The following is a 20,452-nucleotide window of genomic DNA, read 5'->3' as shown; positions in this document are numbered from 1 at the left end:
ATTTATATGCTATCCCTCTCACCATCCAACCAAGTCTTTGGATTTTCCATGCCTTGTTATGAAACGTCATCAAGGTAGGCATGGATCTCTGAAGAAGGAGGGGAAATTATTCTAGAGGGCAGGAGTTGCAGCAACAGAGAAGGGATATCTCAATTGTTTAACCAATTTGAAGCACATCCACTTTACTGAATCTTACTAATATAACGATATGTGTTAGACTAAATTTTCATTTGTCATTTTGTTTTCACTTTTGCTAGCCTAGAGATGTCTTTGAATGGGTATGTTAATTATTTGTTTCCATATAATCTTCAACCACTGCATGAAATTCGTTCCATTTATTTTCATCCTAAATACCTCCAGTCTGTCAATGTTCTTAATACTGATTGTTTCTCATGTTTTTCTTGCTGTAGCCTTATAATTTTTCACATTATAAAACTTTTACAACTAATAGAATGTTCACCATGGAATGCTGAACTTTTCGTTTTAAGTTAACTGTTCTTTAAAGCTACACTTTTTAGACCTATAAGATCACTGTCATAGTTTTTAGCTAATCCTCTACTCCTAAGCATGTTTATGAAAAAGTAAAGCCTACTTAGGTCCATGGGATTTATTCCTCTTTAAATATGCATTAAACAAAAAATTAAAGTTGATCTAGAACATTGGAAAAATGTACACCTCTCATTACTTGGGAGAATCACTGCTGTAAAAATGAATATCCTACCCAAATTGATATTTTTGTTTCAGAATATTCCAATTTACTTGGATAAGAAATTCTTTAAGGAGTTAAATAAAATAACTTTAGAATTTGTATGGTCTGGTAAGAAGGCTAGAATTAAATTAAAGGCTTTACAAGATGTCAAGGAAAGGGGTGGTTTAGGCTTCCCTGATTGGGAATTATATTACTTGGCCGCGGCCCTGTCTTGGATTAGTGATTGGATAACCTTAGAGAATCAAAGATGTATTCAGTTAGAGGGTTATGATCTTCAGCAGGGATGGCATGCTCATATGTGGAAGGGGCAAAGTAGAAATTACCAATATTTTTTAAAACACAAGGTCTGGCAAGGGTTAATTAAAAGTTGGAATACTGTCAAATCTCAATATTATACAAAGATACCAACTTGGTTATCGCCATTGGAGGCAGTTATATACCCCAATTTGTTCAGGAAAGATAAGGTTATCAGGTATAAAGATATTTTGACAGAAGAGGGTCTTTTAAAATCTAAACAAGAGTTAAGACAACAAGGAATAGAGATAGAGTGGTGATCTTACCTCCAGATCCAGGCAAGATATTTGAAAGATAAACATGAATGGGGTATTTATAGACAAGATACGGGGCTAGATAAAATTCTGCTTGGCCCCCAAAAAAATAAATAAAGAATATTTATAAACACCTATTGGAGTACAGGCTATTTGAAGAACAGGTTAAAGAAACAATGGTGACGTGGGCGATAGATCTAGGACACAACATTAATTTGGATCAATGGCAGCAGGTATGGATGCGAAATAATAAAATTACATTGGCATCATCATATAAAGAAAATTCGTATAAGATGATCTACAGATGGCATCTTCCTCCAGCAAGATTAGCCAAAATGTACAAAGGACACTCATCTTTATGTTGGAAATGTAAAAAAGAAAGGGGCACTTTTTTTCACGTTTGGTGGTCATGTAAGGAAGCACAGGGATATTGGCGTATGGTTTGGGAATGGGTAACTGAAATGAGTATGCAAAACATTCAGTATAAGCCTGAGACATTGTTGTTAGGAATTCTTAAAGAAAATGTTAGTAAAGAAGATATGTATTTATTCACTCATGTGGTTAAGCAGCAAGAATTGTATTCGCTCAAAGCTGGAAAGCTACAGCTATACCTAGTGAGGAAATCTTAATTCATAAAATTATGCACTGCGCAGAATTAGATAGGTTAACTAAAAGACTTAAAAATCAGGATGAAACGGATTTTTACCAAATTTGGAACAAATTCTATAGATGGTGGGGGATAAAATATGGAAGTCATTGTAATGAGATAAGTTAGGATTGAGATTAGAGTGATGTTATTGTATAGAGTTTTTATTACTAATTAATTGTGAATATGAACTGAGATGTTTGTCAAATCTGATTTACCATGTTCAATGTTTTTAATTTTTTTTCTTTTTCCGTTATTCAATAAAAATTTAAAAAAATAAAAAAATAAATATGCATTAAAAAGGGTAGCTAAAATTTCAAAAGAATGGCTTGAAAATCTGCCGTTAGTTTTCTGGAAAAATGCATTTTCTTTTATGGTGGTACAAATGAAGCTTGTAGTTAAATATTGCAGTAGGTTCTGTCATTAAGAATGCTTTTGTTTAGAATTCTTACCAGCTAGCCATGCCTGTCTCTAAAGAATTCAGACAGGGCTCCCAATTTTCCATTTTTATTTTTCTACTGATTCAGCATTTCATAGTTATCAAGAATAAACATGTTCTTTTCCTTATGTTTCCATTATAAGGACCATCATGCTCATCACCACCACAGCCTTGTCAATCATGCAATTCTTCCAAGCTTGGCAATATTTTTCCCCCTACTAGTATCAATTACTTGTATCCATTATTAGAGGAAGTGACATTAATTCTCATTAACTGAATTCTCTTAATAATAATATAATAATAATAAAGTTGGAAGGGACCTTGGAAGTCATCTAGTCCAACCCCCTGCTCAGGCAGGAAACCCTATACCATTTCGGACAAATGGCTGTGCAGTCTCTTCTTAAAAGCTTCCAGTGTTGGTATTGGAAGAAGGAATCTTTGCCTACTTTGCAAGAGTGGTTTTCTAAAGTATCCTATCTTGCGGAAATGGCAAAGATTTCGGCTTTTTTAAAGGATTAATCGCAAGAGAAGTTCTTTGTGGTATGGGAAAAATGGATAGGTTTTATACAACATAAGTTGGATATAAAAATATTATTTAGCTTTTCAATAACTTATATATAAATTTTAATATTGTATAGATTGTAATATTTTTTCTTTCTTTTTATATTTTTTATTATTATTTTACTTTCTTATATTTCCTTTCTTCTTTCCTTCTCTTTATTTTTTTTCTTTTTAAGTATTTTTTTTCCTTTCTTTAATATTTATGTTTATATATATATATATATATATATATATATATATATATATATAATTCTTAATTATTTTATTAGTTGTTTAAGTAATGTATTTAGATTTATCTATGGTTTATACTTTTTTTTTAAGAATTCAAGAAACTTTAATTAAGCCTATATTCAGCTCTGGGAAGGCTGAGGGAGGGAATGGGAGGGTTGGGGAGGGTTGTTTTTCTTCTTGTAAAAATTTTAAAAATTTTCAATAAAAAAAAAAACTTCCAGTGTTGGAGCATTCACTGCTTCTGGAGGCAGGTTGTTCCACTGGTTAATTGTTCTAACTGTCAGGAAGTTTCTCCTTAGTTCTAAGTTGCTTCTCTCTTTGATTAGTTTCCATCTGTTGCTTCTTGTCCTGCCTTCAGGCGCTTTGGAAAATAGCTTGACTCCCTTTTCTCAGCCCCTGAGATATTGGAACACTGCTATCATGTTCCCCCTCGTCCTTCTCTTCATTAAACTAGACATACCCAATTCCAGCAACCGTTCCTTATATGTTTTAGCCTCCGGTCCCCTAATCATCTTTGTTGCTCTTCTCTGTACTCTTTCTAGAGTCTCAACATGTTTTTTACATCGTGGTGACCAAAACTGGATGCAGTATTCCAAGTGTGGCCTTACCAAGGCATTGTAAAGTGGTATTAATACTTCACGTGATCTTGATTCTATCCCTCTGTTAATACAGCCTAGCACTGTGTTGACCTTATCTGCATACTTCTGCTTTCCTCTTTTGCATCTTATTCTGTCCAGAGATGAAGATAAATTGTTTCAGCACTATCAGTACTAGGTATCATGTTGTGCTCCTCTTCAAAATTTACAGAAGAAAAATTGAGAATCATAAGGTTGAAGGGGGCTTCTAGTCTTAGGACATTCATATCAACCTAGACAGAAATGGCTATCCAACCTTTGCTTGACCCCACAAAGCAGGCTATTCTACTAGATTATACTGTTTGTGGCAAGCTATTTTCTTTTGTAACAAAGGACTAGAGATTAAAGAGAATTGAAAGACTATGATAGCAAAATGTGAACTTTTATAAACAGTTAAAGTTCTTTTGAAGAATATGGTTCTGTCATTAAATTGGAACTTGTAGCTTGAGAGTTAAATATGTGATTTTCTATATGACATGCTTCAGAATTTGTTCTGCATGAGGAAAGATGAACTGCTGCTGGAAGGGACAAAGTAAAATGATAATCAGGTGCTCTGATTACAGAGATAATGGGAAAAAGTCTTTCTCTGAACCAAGCAATGTATTAGAGCAGGGGTCTTCAAACTTGGCCCTTTTATGATTTGTGGACTTCAATTCCCAAAATTCCTCAGCCAGCATGCCTGGCTGAGGAATTCTGGGAGTTGAAGTCCACAAGTCATAAAAGGGCCAAGTTTGAAGACCCCTGTATTAGAGTAAAAAATTGCTAAATTTTGTAAGAGTATTTTCCAAAGAAGATTTTGTGTACAGGTTCTTTATCATTTGCCCCTAACTACAGTATGTTTACTTCTTTTCTGCCATGTTTTCATGATGATGCTCCCATCAAATCTCTAGTACATAGTTGAAGCAGTTTATAGTCACTCTTAGATATTCTAGTTTGGATGTATGATTTCCCACTCTCATCCTTTTTGTTGATTATGGACATTGGTTGGCATATTTCACTGACCAGTTGCTTCTATATACTGTCAGGAATTAGGATTTGCCCATCTTCTAGTAGCCATTCTGGTCTGCTATGGTCCTTATCCCTCTATTTCATCTTTAATCACTCCCTGGCAAAATCATTTTGGTTTGGACTGTAAGAGAAATTGCACATCTGCTTTTTACAAAAGTGCCTGCCTCCATAATGCATGACCTTCTATAGAGCTAACTAATCCTTTTGTGTTATTCTTATAGATGTGATTTTAGCCATTTTTGAGAGATTGTTACTAAGCTCAGGTTTAGTGTTCTTTTTCTTTAAAAAAAAGCCTTGTTCTTACGTGGCACAGAAAATTAATTTAAAGCAAGAATTTGAGTTAGTTTCTTCAAGAAGGAGCTATCAATAGAAAAGGGATTCACATCCCTCTATAATTTGCTTTCACGTATGTGTCCAATTCACCATTTTACCTTAATGGTCATCTGTGCCTTCATTGTAACTTACTATCATTAGCAAATGCAGACATACTGACACATCACTTGGTTAGCAACTTCTGGCGACAATGGTATCCGTGCATTTGCAGAAGTCATTAGGACCTCAGTGGGTTGGTTGACCCAATTTGCAGAAAAAAAATAGTCTTCAAGAATGAATCGTTACAGTTAAAACTGTTTCATTACACCCTAAAAGATTTGGGATCAGCAATCTTATCACTATATAAAGTAATCCAGTGTTATGCAAAGTATTAAAATAGTTTAGCACCTTGGAGGGAAGTTAAATTAACATTTTTAATTACTTATGATAGAAATGTTTTTTAAAAACTCGACATAGAGATAGCTTTTGCATCTACTGAGAGTCAGAACTTGTAATGAAATGTGTGGAACAAGGGGAAAGAGATACTGCCTAGGAACCAATCAGACAAGAGAGCCAGGAACCCCCAGTGGCTTAACAATCAGAGAAAGAAACTTAGGAAGGAAACACCTTAATGGATCGCACAGTTAAAAATGTGGTGGGGAATTTGTACGGTCAGACTTGCAAGCTTCTAGTTAATGTAGCTTTACAATAAGGAAGAATTAGCTCATCTTGTTTCCTATCTGTTTTACTGCAAGGGGTGACAGAACTAGGTGCTATAAAATATAGATCCAACTTCTTTACTCTGTTTCATAAGACATTACTGCATTTATTGTCTTTCCTATTTGTTATTTCTTTTAAAGCAAATCTCTTTCTCATTATCCATCAGCTCCACATAACATACAGTGATAGTCAAGCCATAATGGGTTATCACTGCCTTGTTAAAAAAAAAAAAATCAGTGCCTTTGCTCCAGTTAATTGCCAGTGCCACTTAAAAGAATGCTGTCAGCCCAATAATATTCTATCACCTCTTTAATATTTTCAGCAGCTCCGTGCTTGCTGAAATACATAATTCCATCTTGGCCTAACCTGAGTTTGCTCAAGTGCCATGGAAGGAACATGCATCTCCATTTAGGATTGCTGAAAATGTTAGGTAAAAATAATTTATAGAGCTACTCTTCTCTATTTCCTGTTAAGGCAAAATTGCCCTGACTATAACTTTGTTTTTGAATGCTAAGTACCTCTTCTGCCTTGTCCATTTCAGGCCTGATCAGATAATCATTTGTAATTTCTGGAGTGGACAATGGGGGAAAGCTGTGTTAGTTGCCTAGCAATTGCAAGCTTTGTCTCTCAACCATTTTGGGTAATTCAGTCTGAGTCACAGGCAGAATACAAAGGAACAGTTAATGTAATCAGTGTAAGATGTAGTTTGGAGAGATACATACTTAGTGCATACAAGGTGGATCCCATATGATGGCTCTTCCTTCTTCAAGGCCTGTATATTTTAAAATGAATACATGCAACATCCCAATGGTGCTTTTCCAAAATGCAGCAAACCCATTCCCCACTGTTCAGTCAGAACTAAAGAAGCTTCTTAGATGAAAAGTGAAATGTTTTCAAGAAAAAAAAAAACAGGACAGTCCAGTTGCCTTTTGGAAAGGCACGTTTGGGACAACCATGACTTGGATGATTGAGAATCTTCATACACCATACATGCAACAATTGTCAGTCCTCTCATTCATGCAATATCATGATTGCATTCCAAAATTATGAGAAGAAACAAAATAAGATTGAAAACATTTCAATGATAACAACTCTCATGTTCTTAAAATAATTAGGCAATAATTCATGTTATGGAATTTGGGCTTTTACCTTTTCATGCAAGTAATTCTAAACTTGCATTTAGTACTTTCAGCACAGGTAATGATTGAGAGACATTTCATTTAATATTGGAAATGTGATGTTATAATTCATTTATATTACTTTCTCCATTTCCTGGTCAAAGAAATGTTCATTGTAAAAGAATAAAAATATAACATTCCACAGGATAAAAAATATTTCTTTCAGATCTAAATCCAGTGGTAAGTTTTGCCTCTGAACTAAAACATAGGAAACCTATTGTTCCACAAAAGGACTGAAAGTATTAAGTTTTTCTGTTCACACTGCCAACCTTTCCTGCAATTTTTCAAGCACACAATAACAACCTAAACTCATAGATCTAAATCTGTTTCTGGCTGGCTCTAAACTTTGCAAACTAGGTTATCTATTCCTGCTTTTTTTATCATCGGGAGTGAGAAGATAGAGGTTGCCACAAAGAAGAGAGAGTCAAGCTATTCTCCAAAGCACCTATGGGCAGGACAAGAAGCAATGGGTGGAAACTAATCAAGGAGAGAAGCAACCTAGAATAAAGAAAAATTTCTTGACAGTTACAACAATTAATCAGTAGAACAACTTACCTCCAGAAGTTGTGGGTCTCCAACACTGGACGTTTTTAAGAAGAGATTAGACAACCATTTGTCTGAAATGGTATAGGGCAGGGGTGTTAAACTTGCAACATCACGTGACGTGTCGCGACTTTTTTTTCCATTGCTGGCAGTGGGATGGGCGCGGTTTCAGCATCTGGCCTGCGGGCCAGCAGTTTGACACCCCTGGTATAGGGTTTCCTGGCTAAGCAAGGGGTTGGATTAGAAGACCTCCAAGGTCCCTTCCAACTCTGTTGTTCTGTTATATATTGGAATAATGGAATAATGGAAAAATATTCTCTCCCCAAATCACACATTTTTTGTTGCAGCTCCTGAGAACTGTGAAAAGAAACTGTTAGTTCGATCCTAAGTTGCTACAGCAATAACTTCACTTCACTTGGCTGGTAAAGACGTAAAGAAAAATCACAAGACATTCTTATTATAGCATCTATATTTTTCTAGTTATGTAACATGAGTGTTTTCATTGAAGTCAGTTGAATACTGAGGAAAGCTATGGACTATTGTTTCAACCCTACATCTTGCCATTCAGCTGACAACCTGGATCAGTTTGACTTCCAATGCTGCCTGCTGAGTAAATGTACTCTGAGTGACAAATCATAACACTTTCCCATGACTTAATTCAAAATGTAGCTGTGTGGCTTGACACAGATTACAGAACACTGTAGTTCACACCTCCACACTGAAGGTGAATTGGGAAGAATAAATTGGCATTGTGTGGTTTTTTTATATACAATAAGTCCTTATGGGGGAAAAATCATGCCAGTGAACTACAGCAATTAGTTTACTCTTAAATACCCCAAGGGATTTGTAATCTTTTTAGGGAAATATAATAATATATTTTTTAAATGTTAATATTTGTGAATTTGCCTAAGTTTGTTTGTTTGGGCCAAGATTTCTCATTAGTCCTTTGTACAAAAAAGACCAACTATTTTTCAATCATATGGAAAGTGTTCTGTAACGTAGGCTCTATCTTTTTATAACTAGTTCTCATGACCACTGATCAGATGCTTTTTGTGTCATGAAATGTTACTATTAGAAAGCTGGCTGAAGGACTTGCCCTAATGCTGACAAAACAGGACCTCAGATTAATGCCTCCTAGCCAGTGGTGGGATTCAGATATGTGAACAACTGGTTCTGTGTGTGGATGCCGCTTCCGGAAGTCCATTCTGGGCCTGGGCAGAATGGACTTCCAATTCTGCCAAAGTGGTGCGAACCGGCTGAATCCCACCACTGCTCCTAGCCATTTCTTAAGATTCTCCCGAGCCATGTATTTCTTGCAGAGGATTGAAATGTGTGGAACTGCTGCTCTTAGGCTAGAAAAGAAACTTGTAATTAAATCACCATGGATAAAAAAGAGTGGTTTTGTCTCAGGCAGCGAAGAGTCTGACCCCCGCATCTAAGTGTGATTACAACAGTCATTTGCATCACTGGATCTTTTTTTTGGGGGGGGGGCTAATAAACTCCATGCTACTTTTGGGGTAAACTTAATTTGGAAACCATGTGGGAAGAATTAAGAATGTCTGGTTTTTTTCTGAGAATGATACATACAAAGGATATAATACTGTTGTCATTTTCATTGAACTCTTGAATGCTGGAGGAACATGAGTGATCAGCCACTAGTGATGACAATATTGAAAGGAAGAGGTTGGCTTTTGGTCATTTTGAATTGAACATGCAAGCTATTGGAAGTTATTATTCAGTATTATTCTATTTGGTATATGTTCGTGTTTAAGGACATTACAAATTACAAAAAAAATATTATCATACTCTTCTTGGTATTTTAGAAACCATATAGAAACTATATTAGCTGAGGCTTGTTCTTCTGAAGCCATCATTATATTCTAATTGTAATTCTTCTTCTTCTTCTTCTTCTTCTTCTTCTTCTTCTTCTTCTTCTTCTTCTTCTTCTTCTTCTTCTTCTTCTTCTTCTTCTTCTTCTTCCTCTTTTTCTTCTTCTCCTCCTCCTCCTCCTTCTCCTTCTCCTCCTCCTCTTCCATGTTGATTCCTGGCAACTGCCTGAACTACTAGTGTCCTGCAGTTTTCTTAGCAAGATTTTCAGATATGGCTTGCCATTGCCTATTTCCTAGGGCTGAGAGAGAATGATTCATCCAAGATCACTCATTGGGTGTCATTCCTAAAGTCTCTAAAAATCAGTATTCCAATCTTTAGCCTAATTCCTTAATCACTTAATCTTTTAAGGTTATAGATCACAATCAATGATGTTTCAGTTTCTTTTTGATGAAGGGTTCTCCCTTTCAATCCTTTTATATTCCTATCTGTTTAATTCAAATGAACTGACCACATGCATTGTGTTATAGTGATGGAGGTGATTTCAGACCCAGATTTGGACTTGAAACAGTTGTAGCTACATCTAGATAAGAAAAGAACTAAAGTATACAACTAGAAAAGCTAGGAGCAGAATCTGATATTGAGAGGCCAAGCAGAATGTCATGCTTTTATTTGATCTTTTTTTTTTTATTGGCTTCGGTTTTATACTACCTGACAATTGCAAAGGCTGACAAGGCACTTTCCTATTCTTTCTGTGCCTGAGGGTGATATTATTCTGAAGTCTTTTGTCATATTGTTTTTGTATCCCTTTGGATGTTTTGCCAAGAACATGGTTCAGAGCATGCACAAAGGAAAAAGCCATGTAGGAAGTGTATGACTTTGATACTTGTGTTCTCTTGCGGACATGAAGCTAAGTCACAATTTAATGCTACATCTTGATCCATCATACACCTTGATATTTCATATTTTAAGCAGTATGTGCAGATATTTTTTGTTATTTTCTTGCATACTACAGTCTTAGTGGGCTAAGTAAAAAATCCTTGCCACCTCTATAGCATAAGGGAATAGTTATTCATACAGAGGCCAACTCATTTCTAAAACACTGTCAGCTTGGCATTCTGTTGTGAATTGGATATGTATAGATTCTAATGCTTTGAGATTCTGGGTACTACACTGTAACTCTCTTCGTTGGTCAGCTTGTTCTGTCCTTAAATGCTCTGCAGCTGAATGCATATAAAATAACAGAGATGATCCTATAAGGGATTAATTTATCACATGTTTCAAATATTTGTGTCCTGCTATTATACATCAAAGGACAAAATAGTCAATTGCTTTCTAAGTACAAAGTGAAAGTGACAGTGTAAGATCTCATTCATTTTGGCCTGAAAGTGTTTAAAGCAATACCCTTGAAAGTGATATCACTAACTGAATTTTATTGGCCCTGTAATTCCATCAGGTTTTCACAATAATATTGCTCAATAACTGGTTAAAGGAATCTATAAAATATTGCAACATCTCAATCGTTGTTTATTTCCCAGTTCTTTCTGGGTAAGCTTCTGGTTTCACAAAAACAGCATTCATTGACCATAACATTATTATGATTGGTTGCATGGTCAGTCAGATAATAATAATAATATTTATTATTACTATTATGTAGTAGCAAATTGTTATTAAATATTTTAAAATAAGAAAATAGTAATGAAAAGATTCCACAATGATTTCAGCAGCATGTCAGGCCATGATTGTTTATAAACCCATTCTTATGAAGTTTTTCTTTTTTTTTTTAATGCTTCTGGAAAGTTTATAAGAAAGGTAAGAGATTTCTTTAGACATTTTATATTCTGAAGATATAGTAGCAGAAAACATTCTAAACTCACAGGTAAATATAAATAATATATACTACAACTGATACAGATCGGGCAAAGGCAGGGAATTCAGGAAAAGCAGCAAACAATTTCATATTGTATTTATTGTCTGTGAGTTTGGAACTGGATTTTTTTATCAGTATGCAAAATAATTTTAATGAAAATAAACTGCTGATTTACTGTCTGCTGCATTATGTACTGCAGTCACTAGTTCTGCAGTAATTAAGAAAACACTAGTGATCTTATTCATTTGTTTAGTTCATATTCTGATTTTATTTCCCTCTCATAGAAATCAGGATGGAACACATTGTATTTCGTATATATTGTATATGTGTGTGTGTGTGTGTGTGTGTATGTATATGTATATGTATATAGGTATATGTGTATATGTGTATATATATAATAGAAATAAAATAGTCCGAGCACCAAGATAATGTTAAAACAAAAACTGTTTAATGGAAGTTTTTAAGAAGAGACTGGACAGCCATTTGTCTGAAATGGTGTAGGGTTTCCTGCCCGAGCAGGGGGTTGGACTAGATGACCTCCAAGGTCCCTTCCAACTTTACTACTATTATTATTATTATAATATAAAAGCTAAAGCTAAGCTTTTGTCAGCCAACACTGCCGACATCATCAGAGCATAATACAAGATTATTGGGAATCCTTTTTAGATTGCCGGACGGCTCTGCGCCCGGCTTCTCGATCTAGTCAATGGTCCATCCGTTTTCTCTACTTGGTTTGTTCTTAAAGGGCACGTGTCTCTTGCTGTGGTGATATCTTCCGAGGTTACTATTTTCTTTTTCCTGGGCTCAATCACTTTCTTTCTGTTAGCAAATGCTGGTTGCTTTCTCTCGCTTACACTTATCCCCTTTTTTGGTTCTATTCCGAGATCCATCTGATCTTCCTTGATGGGGTTGTGTGCATGTGTGCTCGGGGGAGGGGGTATATTGAGTGGATCCGGGTGTCTATCAGGGTAGTCTCTGATGGATATGCTCCTGGGTGTCTTCTCCCACTCAGGAGCGCTGCCTTCTTCCGTGGACCTATGTGGGTATATTGATCCACTTCTGGTTGTCCCCCCCATCTTAAGGTCCTTTACTGTTCGATTGTTCATTGAGTTTTTCAGTCCCCCTTCATCGTTTGCTAGTTCTTTTGCCCTTTTTGCGCGCGTGCAGGGTCCCATGGCATGACTTTCCATCGTTTGCTCATGGATCTCTTTTTTGAGGTCATCGGTGGAGTGTCTTGTCCCCCCTTCTTGTTAGCAGGGTCATGGTGCGGGTGCTCCATGGGTTGTCATCCAGCCATCCGTGTCATTCGCACCCGTCATTATTTCTCCTTGTGGGGTGGATAGAGGTGTGCATATTTGGGGTGTCTATGGGGATGCTTTTTGTCTCTTCTCTGTTCCCCTTGTAGGATATGTTGTGAGTTTGTTATTGCACAAATGGGCTACCTCCTCCATCCCCCCTTTCCTCTGATCTTGTGGGATGTGTGCAAATTGCCTTCGTTGTGAGCTATGTTTTTCCCATATCTTAAGTGTTTGGTATACCGGGCAAAGTTCTATATGGCAATTGATAGAATCGCCATCAGAAAGCCAGGCTTCCTTGAATAGGCGGCCTCCCTTAGTGGTATCCCTGGATATAGGTTGCGAACTGGTAAGATCAAATGCATGCCCATAGTTGGTTATATGGCTCCAAATCTGTGAATCTGCACGTGCGCAAGAAGGGCAAAAAAACCCTAGCAAACGATGAAGGGGGACTGAAAAACCCAATGAACGATTTGAGCAGTAAAGGACCTTAATATTGGGGGGGGACAACCAGAAGTGGATCAATATACCCACATAGGTCCACGGAAGAAGGCAGCACTCCTGAGTGGGAGAACACACACAGGAGCATATCCATTAGAGACTACCCTGATAGACACCCGGATCCACTCAATATACCCCCTCCCCTGAGCACACATGCACACAACCCCATCAAGGAAGATCAGATGGATTCCGAAATAGAACCAAAAAAGGGGATAAGTGTAAGCAAGCGAAAGCAACCGGTGTATGCTAGCAGAAGGAAAGTGATTGAACCCAGGAAAAAGAAAATAGTAACCTCGGAAGATACCAACACAGCAAGAGACACGTGCCCTTTAAGAACAATGTAGAGACAACGGACGGACTGATGACTAGATCGAGAAGCTGGGCATAGAGCCGTCCGGCAATATAAAAAGGACTCCCAGTAATCTGGTATTATACTCTGATGATGTCAGCAATGTTGGCCGACAAAAGCTTAGCTTTAGCTTTTATATTAAACAGTTTTTGTTTTAATATTATCTTGGTGCTCGGACTATTTTATTTCTATTATATGGATTTACCCAGGATTCGCATTTTTGGTATAATTAGGGATATGTATATATGTATATGTCTTGAGTGTTTTTTTTTTTTTAATGCACCCTGTCGGCCCAAATATGGGAGAAAGAAATTAGCTCAAAATAGCTATCCCAATCTCCCTTTAACTCTTTGTTAGCAACCCAAATTTTTTTTAGCACATATGTGTGTGTGTGTGTGTGTGTGTATACAGTGCTTTTTTTCTAAAAAAAAAAAAAAAGGTGCCAGAATTCACACACGTCATACAACCCATCTTGCCTACCCTACAAGGTTCCATCCCAAAAAGGTGCTGGAACTCCTTTCTGGGCGTTCTATGAGAAAAAAAGCCGTGTGTGTGTGTGTGTGTGTGTGTGTGTGTGTGTGTGTGTAATACTTTGGAATAGCTGTACACATTTGTCTCTTTGGATTGCTGCCTCAATCTGAATACTAGAGATACTGTCCTTTTTTGCCATAGTGTAAACAGGAATGGGGAGAGATGATCCATGGATCATGACATTATCATGCATATGATATTGCAGTTTGAGATATTGGCTTGCTATCGATGCTTTATTTTTTACCTGTTTCCCATATGAAGATTGATTTATATATATATTATATATATATATATATATAAAAGTCAGAAAGTAATAAAATATCATTCCCATCTAGGAGTCAGTCAATATATTATGAAGCATGCTTTTGTTTTCTTGCAATATTTCATTTAGAATGAATTCTATTACTTCATTCTTGTGTGTCTCTGTGTATGGGTATGTCATTGAGGGGGAAAAAAACCTCACATAATAAAACTGGAAAGGTCAGTCATTTGGGATCAATACTTTTCCAAAACTTTGATGTCTATGTTCCACCTAGTACTGGGATAAATAATGTGCAGAATCTTGTTCAATTTAAATGATAATTAATGGATCTATAACCAATTTTCACTGTGTGTTCTTTCATTTGTACTAATACAATTTTGCGAAGCGGAATGAGATACACACCTCCAATTTCTCTGCTGATTAGCTAAGAAAATTTTGATAGCTACTTTCCAATGTCTGTTCAAATCTTCTGGCTTATTTTGTAATATAATTACTATAGCTCCATGCATATTTGACACTTGGCCTTGAGCCATATATACAGTTTCAAAATTGGTAATTGATCTAATTGGACATCCTTTTCCCCACAAAATGATATGTCTGTTGCTATTACCATTTAACTCTAAGCCTAAACTAAGTTCTCATCAGACTTCCAGGTGACCTGTTTTTTTTCCTTCTTAAATAAATCCTTATATTAAGCCTCCCGTACTCAACCTTTCAAACCTACAGTCTTTAAAAGAATTTGATGCAAAGGGCAATATATTTGGGGGAACTGTTAGAGTTAGAACATGATGTTCTCTCTATCTTAAAATACTTCTCGGATAGAATGAGATAGGATTTCTGGATGCAGGTACTTTCTAATTTTGTATGGATAGAATTTTATTTTATACGATATCATGTTTAGTTTCCCAACATACCTGCCTTTTAAATTTATATTCTGTAGATATGCATTTTATAAAATGCAACTGTGTTTTTCTAAATTCACACTTTATTGAATCAGAATTAATATGCTGCAGATTAATTGGTTTATAGTGCAAAGACAATTACCCAATTTTGAGAGCAGTTTCTAAGCGTTTTTTTTTTACAATAGAATTATGCACATATGAGTCAAGAAATGTCACTGTGAATATACACATGTTCTATTTCAAGAATTGGAAGTACTGTTAAAAAAGAGTGTACTGTTTTTTTTTAACCCGTGAAGAAAACAGGTAATACTGTTTTGGTTTCAATCAACTTCTGCATCAATTATTCGACAGGCAACTCAAGGAGGTGGTCACAGAACTCTGCTGTACGGCCATGCGGTTCTGCTTCGGCATTCTTTCAGTGGAATGGTAAGAGAGATGGAGCGACGGAGAAAAGAAAGCGCAACAGAATAAAACTAATAAAATATTTGGTGGAGCTCATTGCCCTTTCAATGCCATCTTGGGTGCTCCCCAAACTGGGATGAAAGTTCCAACTCTGCATCACAGCACATCCTTCTCCCGAGACAGAATAAATAAATCATTCATCTCAACCAGGCACTCTAGAGGACATGGGGACTAGCTTTGGAAGACAGTGGGAGAGTCCATTACTAAGGGAACAATCAGACAAGCATGAGTTGACCCAATCCAAGAGATAAATTTAAGAAGCCACCTCAGTCAGGACCCTCACTCATACAGTACATATGAAGATAACATGAGGGAGGAGAGATGCACAATCAGATTTTCAAGACTGTTGTTGTACTATGGCTATTCTAATAAGGGGTAGTTTGAGACTTTTATTGGTACAACTTGCAGACTTTTCAATTGATATGGCCAATTTTGAGAAGTCCAGAACAGTTTTAAAGACCTCAAATTCAAAAAGGCTAGTGCAACCTCATTGTAATAGTGCTCGGTGTATGATTAATTAATTAATTAATTAAACTTGTATGCCACCCATCTCACCACTGAGTGACATTGCATAGCTAATTTTATATGGCACAAACTATTGTAAATTTGTAGCTTTGATACCATTTCTCTATTGAATTCCACTGTATTTTTTTTTAAATTAAACAGTTTTTAAAATAAAAATGTTTTATATCTTAAATTCTTTTTAAAGTCAGTCATGGCAATTAAATTGAAGCACATAAGCATTCAAATTGATATCTATTCATTTCAATGCAAAAGAATTTGAAATATTGTCACTTATTCATGAGAACAGTGGGCTCATATATCTCAATTCAGATCCAAGGCTTCATTGAGATACATCTACACAAAATTATTTGAAGGATCTTACTAACTTTAAAATGTTTTTCAGTATTTGACATGTTTAACAACATCAAGATCTCAGACAGATAAACTTGCATTTGATGTGGGCCTACAGGAAAATGCAATAGGTACGTATGCAATCTTATATCAAAATATCACCTTAGGTTAGAGGGCCTAAAACATCTGTAATTTGTTTGTAAAATCTAGTTTATCAGTCATGTAAGGTTGACATAATTTTAACGGTTGATGTAGCTTTTAGTTTTGGCTGCCTGCCTAGAACTAACAAAAGCAGAATAATTATTCAGTCCTTGGCAAATTACAATATATGATTAGTATGCATTCATGCGGTATTCACATACCTATGCAGAGACACTATGCTTTCTTATTGTATTATACAAAATTATTCTGAAACAAATATATGAATTGCAGTTAGGGAAACAAACTACAGTTAGGTGAGCATTAGTACTGATAATTCTTGTTCTTATCTACAGAGAAGATGAAAAAAAAAATCATTACTCTTTGCTACATGCAGGGAAAGCCTTAAATGAAAACAAAAGCCTACTGAGCTTAAAAGTGTAATTATCTATGTTTAAATATGTGCCACATTCAGTCATATATACTGGGTTCGGACCCAAAGGCAATTGTGGCAAGCTATATATTGACTTTGGCAGTATGCATACATGTATTTTAGTAGGCTCTTTGAGGAACCCTAAGCAGAACATCCATACAACAGGAATCCTGTAGAGAATTTACTTCAAACCATCTGTGGAGAACTTTCACCTTCTGAGTACAGTTACTCAGTCACTGTCTCACTGTCTGATTTACTCATTGCAGTTTTCAAGTGGAAGAGTCTAAGAATTTAATGGATATGTTTTTATATTTTTAAATATCCTAAACTTGCTTGAAATGGTCTGAGACCTTTTTCACTCACATGCAACGTGGGTCCTTCTGCTAACTATAGGTGAAACATGTTGGTGGACCATACACCCTGCTTCTAAACAAAGGTCGGAAGGAGAAAAGGTACGGATTGGAGATGATCTTATTCTAGTTAGCGTGTCCTCAGAAAGATACCTGGTAAGCATCTAAAACCATTCATAATAACTTTAATGTGACTGATTGATGCCTTTGTTGAGTTTTAGCCTTATTTTTTTCCAGTTAGAAACATACCTACAGGTAGTCCTTATAGCAGTTCGTTTAGTGACTGTTCAAAGTTACAACAGCACTGAAAAATGTGACTTATGACCATTTTTCACAATTACAGTCTCTGCAGCATCCCCATGATTATGTGATCAACATTCAGATGGTTGGCAACTGGTTCATATTTATGACCGTTGCTCTGTCCCAAGGTCACGTGATCATCTTTTGCGACCTTCTGACAAGCAAAGTCAATAGGGAAGTCAGAGTCACTTAACAACTGAGTTACTAACTTATCAGCTGCAGGGATTCACTTAACAACTGTGGCAAGAAAAGTCATAAAATGGGGCAAAATTCACTTAAAAATGTCTCACTTAACAATAGAGTTTTTGGGCTTAATTGTCATAAGTAGAGGACTACCTGTATTTCCTCTGCATGCCTTTTCATAGAATTATGATCAGTACATCTTTCAATAAATCTGAGTTTGAAAAAAAAAACCCTTCCTTTTTGATGCTGTACTATGGTTCAAGAAGTGTCAGGGAGGAAAAGATAGGTCTGAGAGGCTCAAAGTGGGATTGTGGAATAGAAACTTTTGTTTCTGTTGAAATAAATTGATGAAATACATTATTAATTTGCTTCTAATGAAATACTCCCATAATGAAACAGGACGGATAAAAAATAATGATGAAGAAAATCAAATAAAAGATTTCTGAGAATGGTAAACTGTAATCGTTTTAAATATAGCGTAAGCTTTAACTTTTAAAAAAAGAAGGAAATAGAATGCTAATTTACCAAATATTGGGATTATTTTTTTTTCCTAAATCTTATAAACCCCAAGACATAAAAGTTAAGGGCTGTGTTTTTATACTTCCTTTTCAATAACAATAATAGTTTTTGGGATTTTCACTTTTTCTCTTTGCAGCATCTTTCTGTGGCATATGGAAACATACAGGTAGATGCTTCCTTTATGCAAACACTCTGGAATGTGCACCCTACTTGTTCAGGAAGCAACATTGAAGAAGGTTTGTTCAGTATTATGGTTATGCTACTAGTTGAAATTACTAATTATTTGCAAGTGTGCATTGTAATTTCTACAGCTAAAAATATACTATAGTTGCTCTTCAAATTTTAATGCCTTTGGGGATTGTACAGTTTCCAATAGCAAACCTCTTCTAGCATAATCCTTGCAGCCTAAGATTATATTTAGAATCTTGAATCCTGAATTAAAGCAAAGAAGTCTGTGCATAGGTTATTCTGCTTTTACTTACAGTGTGAAGATATAACGTAGAACTTCCTGACTGGCTTGAATAGGAAAACAGTAGAATCATGAGTTGAAAAAGAATTTATAGTTTGCTGCAAATGAGCTGAAGGAAAGTATCACATTCCTCCCGGCTTTATTTTGATATGGAGATTACTACATACAGTGTGTGCTATTGAAGTATTTATTTTTCACTGAAAACAGGTGTCATTTACCCTTACTGACTTCAGCAAACAATCTATGTGATTATCTGTGTAGATTCCTGATGAATCTAATGAATTTAGAGATCCTTTGATTATATCTTAATTTTCAGTTTTTATTCCTTCTAACGAGAACTATTTTATAAGAGAAAGACAGATATAGCAATAGCACTTAGACTTATATATCGCTTCACAGTGCTTTAGAGCTCTCTCTAAGCAGTTTACAGATATAGAAAACAGATTTTTTTTTTATTTCCTACCACAGGACAATATGTGCAATAACTTCTGGTAATGCTATTACATTTTGGATCAAACTGGTATATAAAATTTCCTTCCTTCCTTCCTTCCTTCCTTCCTTCCTTCCTTCCTTCCTTCCTTCCTTCCTTCCTTCCTTCCTTCCTTCCTTCCTTCCTTCCTAACTTCCTTCCTTCCTTCCTTCCTTCCTTGCTTATCTTGGAAGATAAAATTCTAGGGTATTCCTTTGAAAAGTCAATAGACCAACATACATACCTGAGATGTGTATTTTACACCATTTAGTAAGTGATTGGTAGAAAGGTGAATGGATGAGATATAATATTTTGCATTTTGCATGTCAACATTCAACATTTAAATAACATATTTGAAATCAATGAATGGAAACTTGGGGCTGACTAAAAAGGGGAAGGAGATGCTGGCAAGTCTTATAGATCATTGCCAGCAATAGAACTTTAATAATATCATAATTATGAACAATGGAAAAAATTAACAAGTTGCTATATACCCAGTTAGACTGGCTGTATATAGAATAATGCACCAATATGTTTTTAGCATACAGTTTTGCCAGAAGTAATGCCCGACATATTTATAAAAATGCTTAAAGACAGTTTGTATTTGGAATACTTATATGATGGCTTGGAGAAAAAAAAATGAGCATTTTATCAAGCCTTGGAACACTTCACTGCAATTGGGGATTTCCAGAAAGAGCCAGAAAGAAAAAGGGAAATCAGGAGACGTTGTGAAAACTACTGTAGACTGGAAAAAGTGTTCTCTTTAAGACCTGTTAAATCTTCCATTCATTTAAAAGATAACAAGCTTATTAGTGCCAAAAACCTTATTGTTTGGCCATCAATTGCATTTTGTATTGCAATTGTATTTTTTCATGATGTAATTTTTCTGTATATAGAAAGCTAAAAACTTTTAGCAAAAAAAGATGAGGGATGGAGGGAGAGAGGAAAGAAGAAAAAAAGAAAAGAAAAAAAAGGAGATAGGGAGATGTGACAACCACTGTATGCATTCTTTTTGTAAATGGCTAAAAATAGTGCCAAAGAAATTAGATCCTTTAAAAATTGTTTTCAAATGGAAAGCACCTGCTCCCTTTTTTTTTTTTTTTTGGGTCTCAGTATGAATGAAATGTGAAAGCTTTTGCTTCAGAAAGGTTTGCAAAATGTCACCTTTCAACTTGATTCTGATGCTTTCATCATACCCAGCAACCCA

The 20,452-nt window shown here is 35.7% G+C and overlaps 1 protein-coding gene across 23 annotated transcripts in view; it reads left to right on the top strand.

The window, feature by feature from the left end:
• Nucleotides 1–20,452, top strand: part of RYR3 (ryanodine receptor 3) — a 301,080-nt gene that overhangs the window by 75,775 nt on the left and 204,853 nt on the right. For 17 of the 23 annotated variants that reach the window (XR_005556461.1, XM_039341596.1, XM_039341587.1 and 14 more), the window contains exons 4-8: nt 11,158–11,169; nt 15,419–15,493; nt 16,437–16,515; nt 17,349–17,461; nt 18,444–18,543. Coding sequence is in view for 22 of the 23 variants with exons in the window: in XM_039341596.1 (XP_039197530.1) it covers nt 11,158–11,169; nt 15,419–15,493; nt 16,437–16,515; nt 17,349–17,461; nt 18,444–18,543 (379 nt within the window). In the remaining variant the exon portion in view is untranslated. Of the gene's footprint in view, nt 1–263; nt 279–7,895; nt 7,953–11,157; nt 11,170–15,418; nt 15,494–16,436; nt 16,516–17,348; nt 17,462–18,443; nt 18,544–20,452 lie in introns of those variants that run through there. The other 6 variants (XM_039341606.1, XM_039341605.1, XM_039341604.1 and 3 more) reach the window with 3 other exon arrangements.

This window comes from Crotalus tigris, unplaced genomic scaffold (assembly GCF_016545835.1).
Source record: "Crotalus tigris isolate CLP2741 ecotype Arizona unplaced genomic scaffold, ASM1654583v1 scf7180000017771.5222438, whole genome shotgun sequence".
NCBI classification, from domain to species: domain Eukaryota; kingdom Metazoa; phylum Chordata; class Lepidosauria; order Squamata; family Viperidae; genus Crotalus; species Crotalus tigris.
The sequence above is the reverse complement of the archived record's forward strand: the minus strand, read 5'-3'. Positions and strand labels throughout refer to the sequence as shown.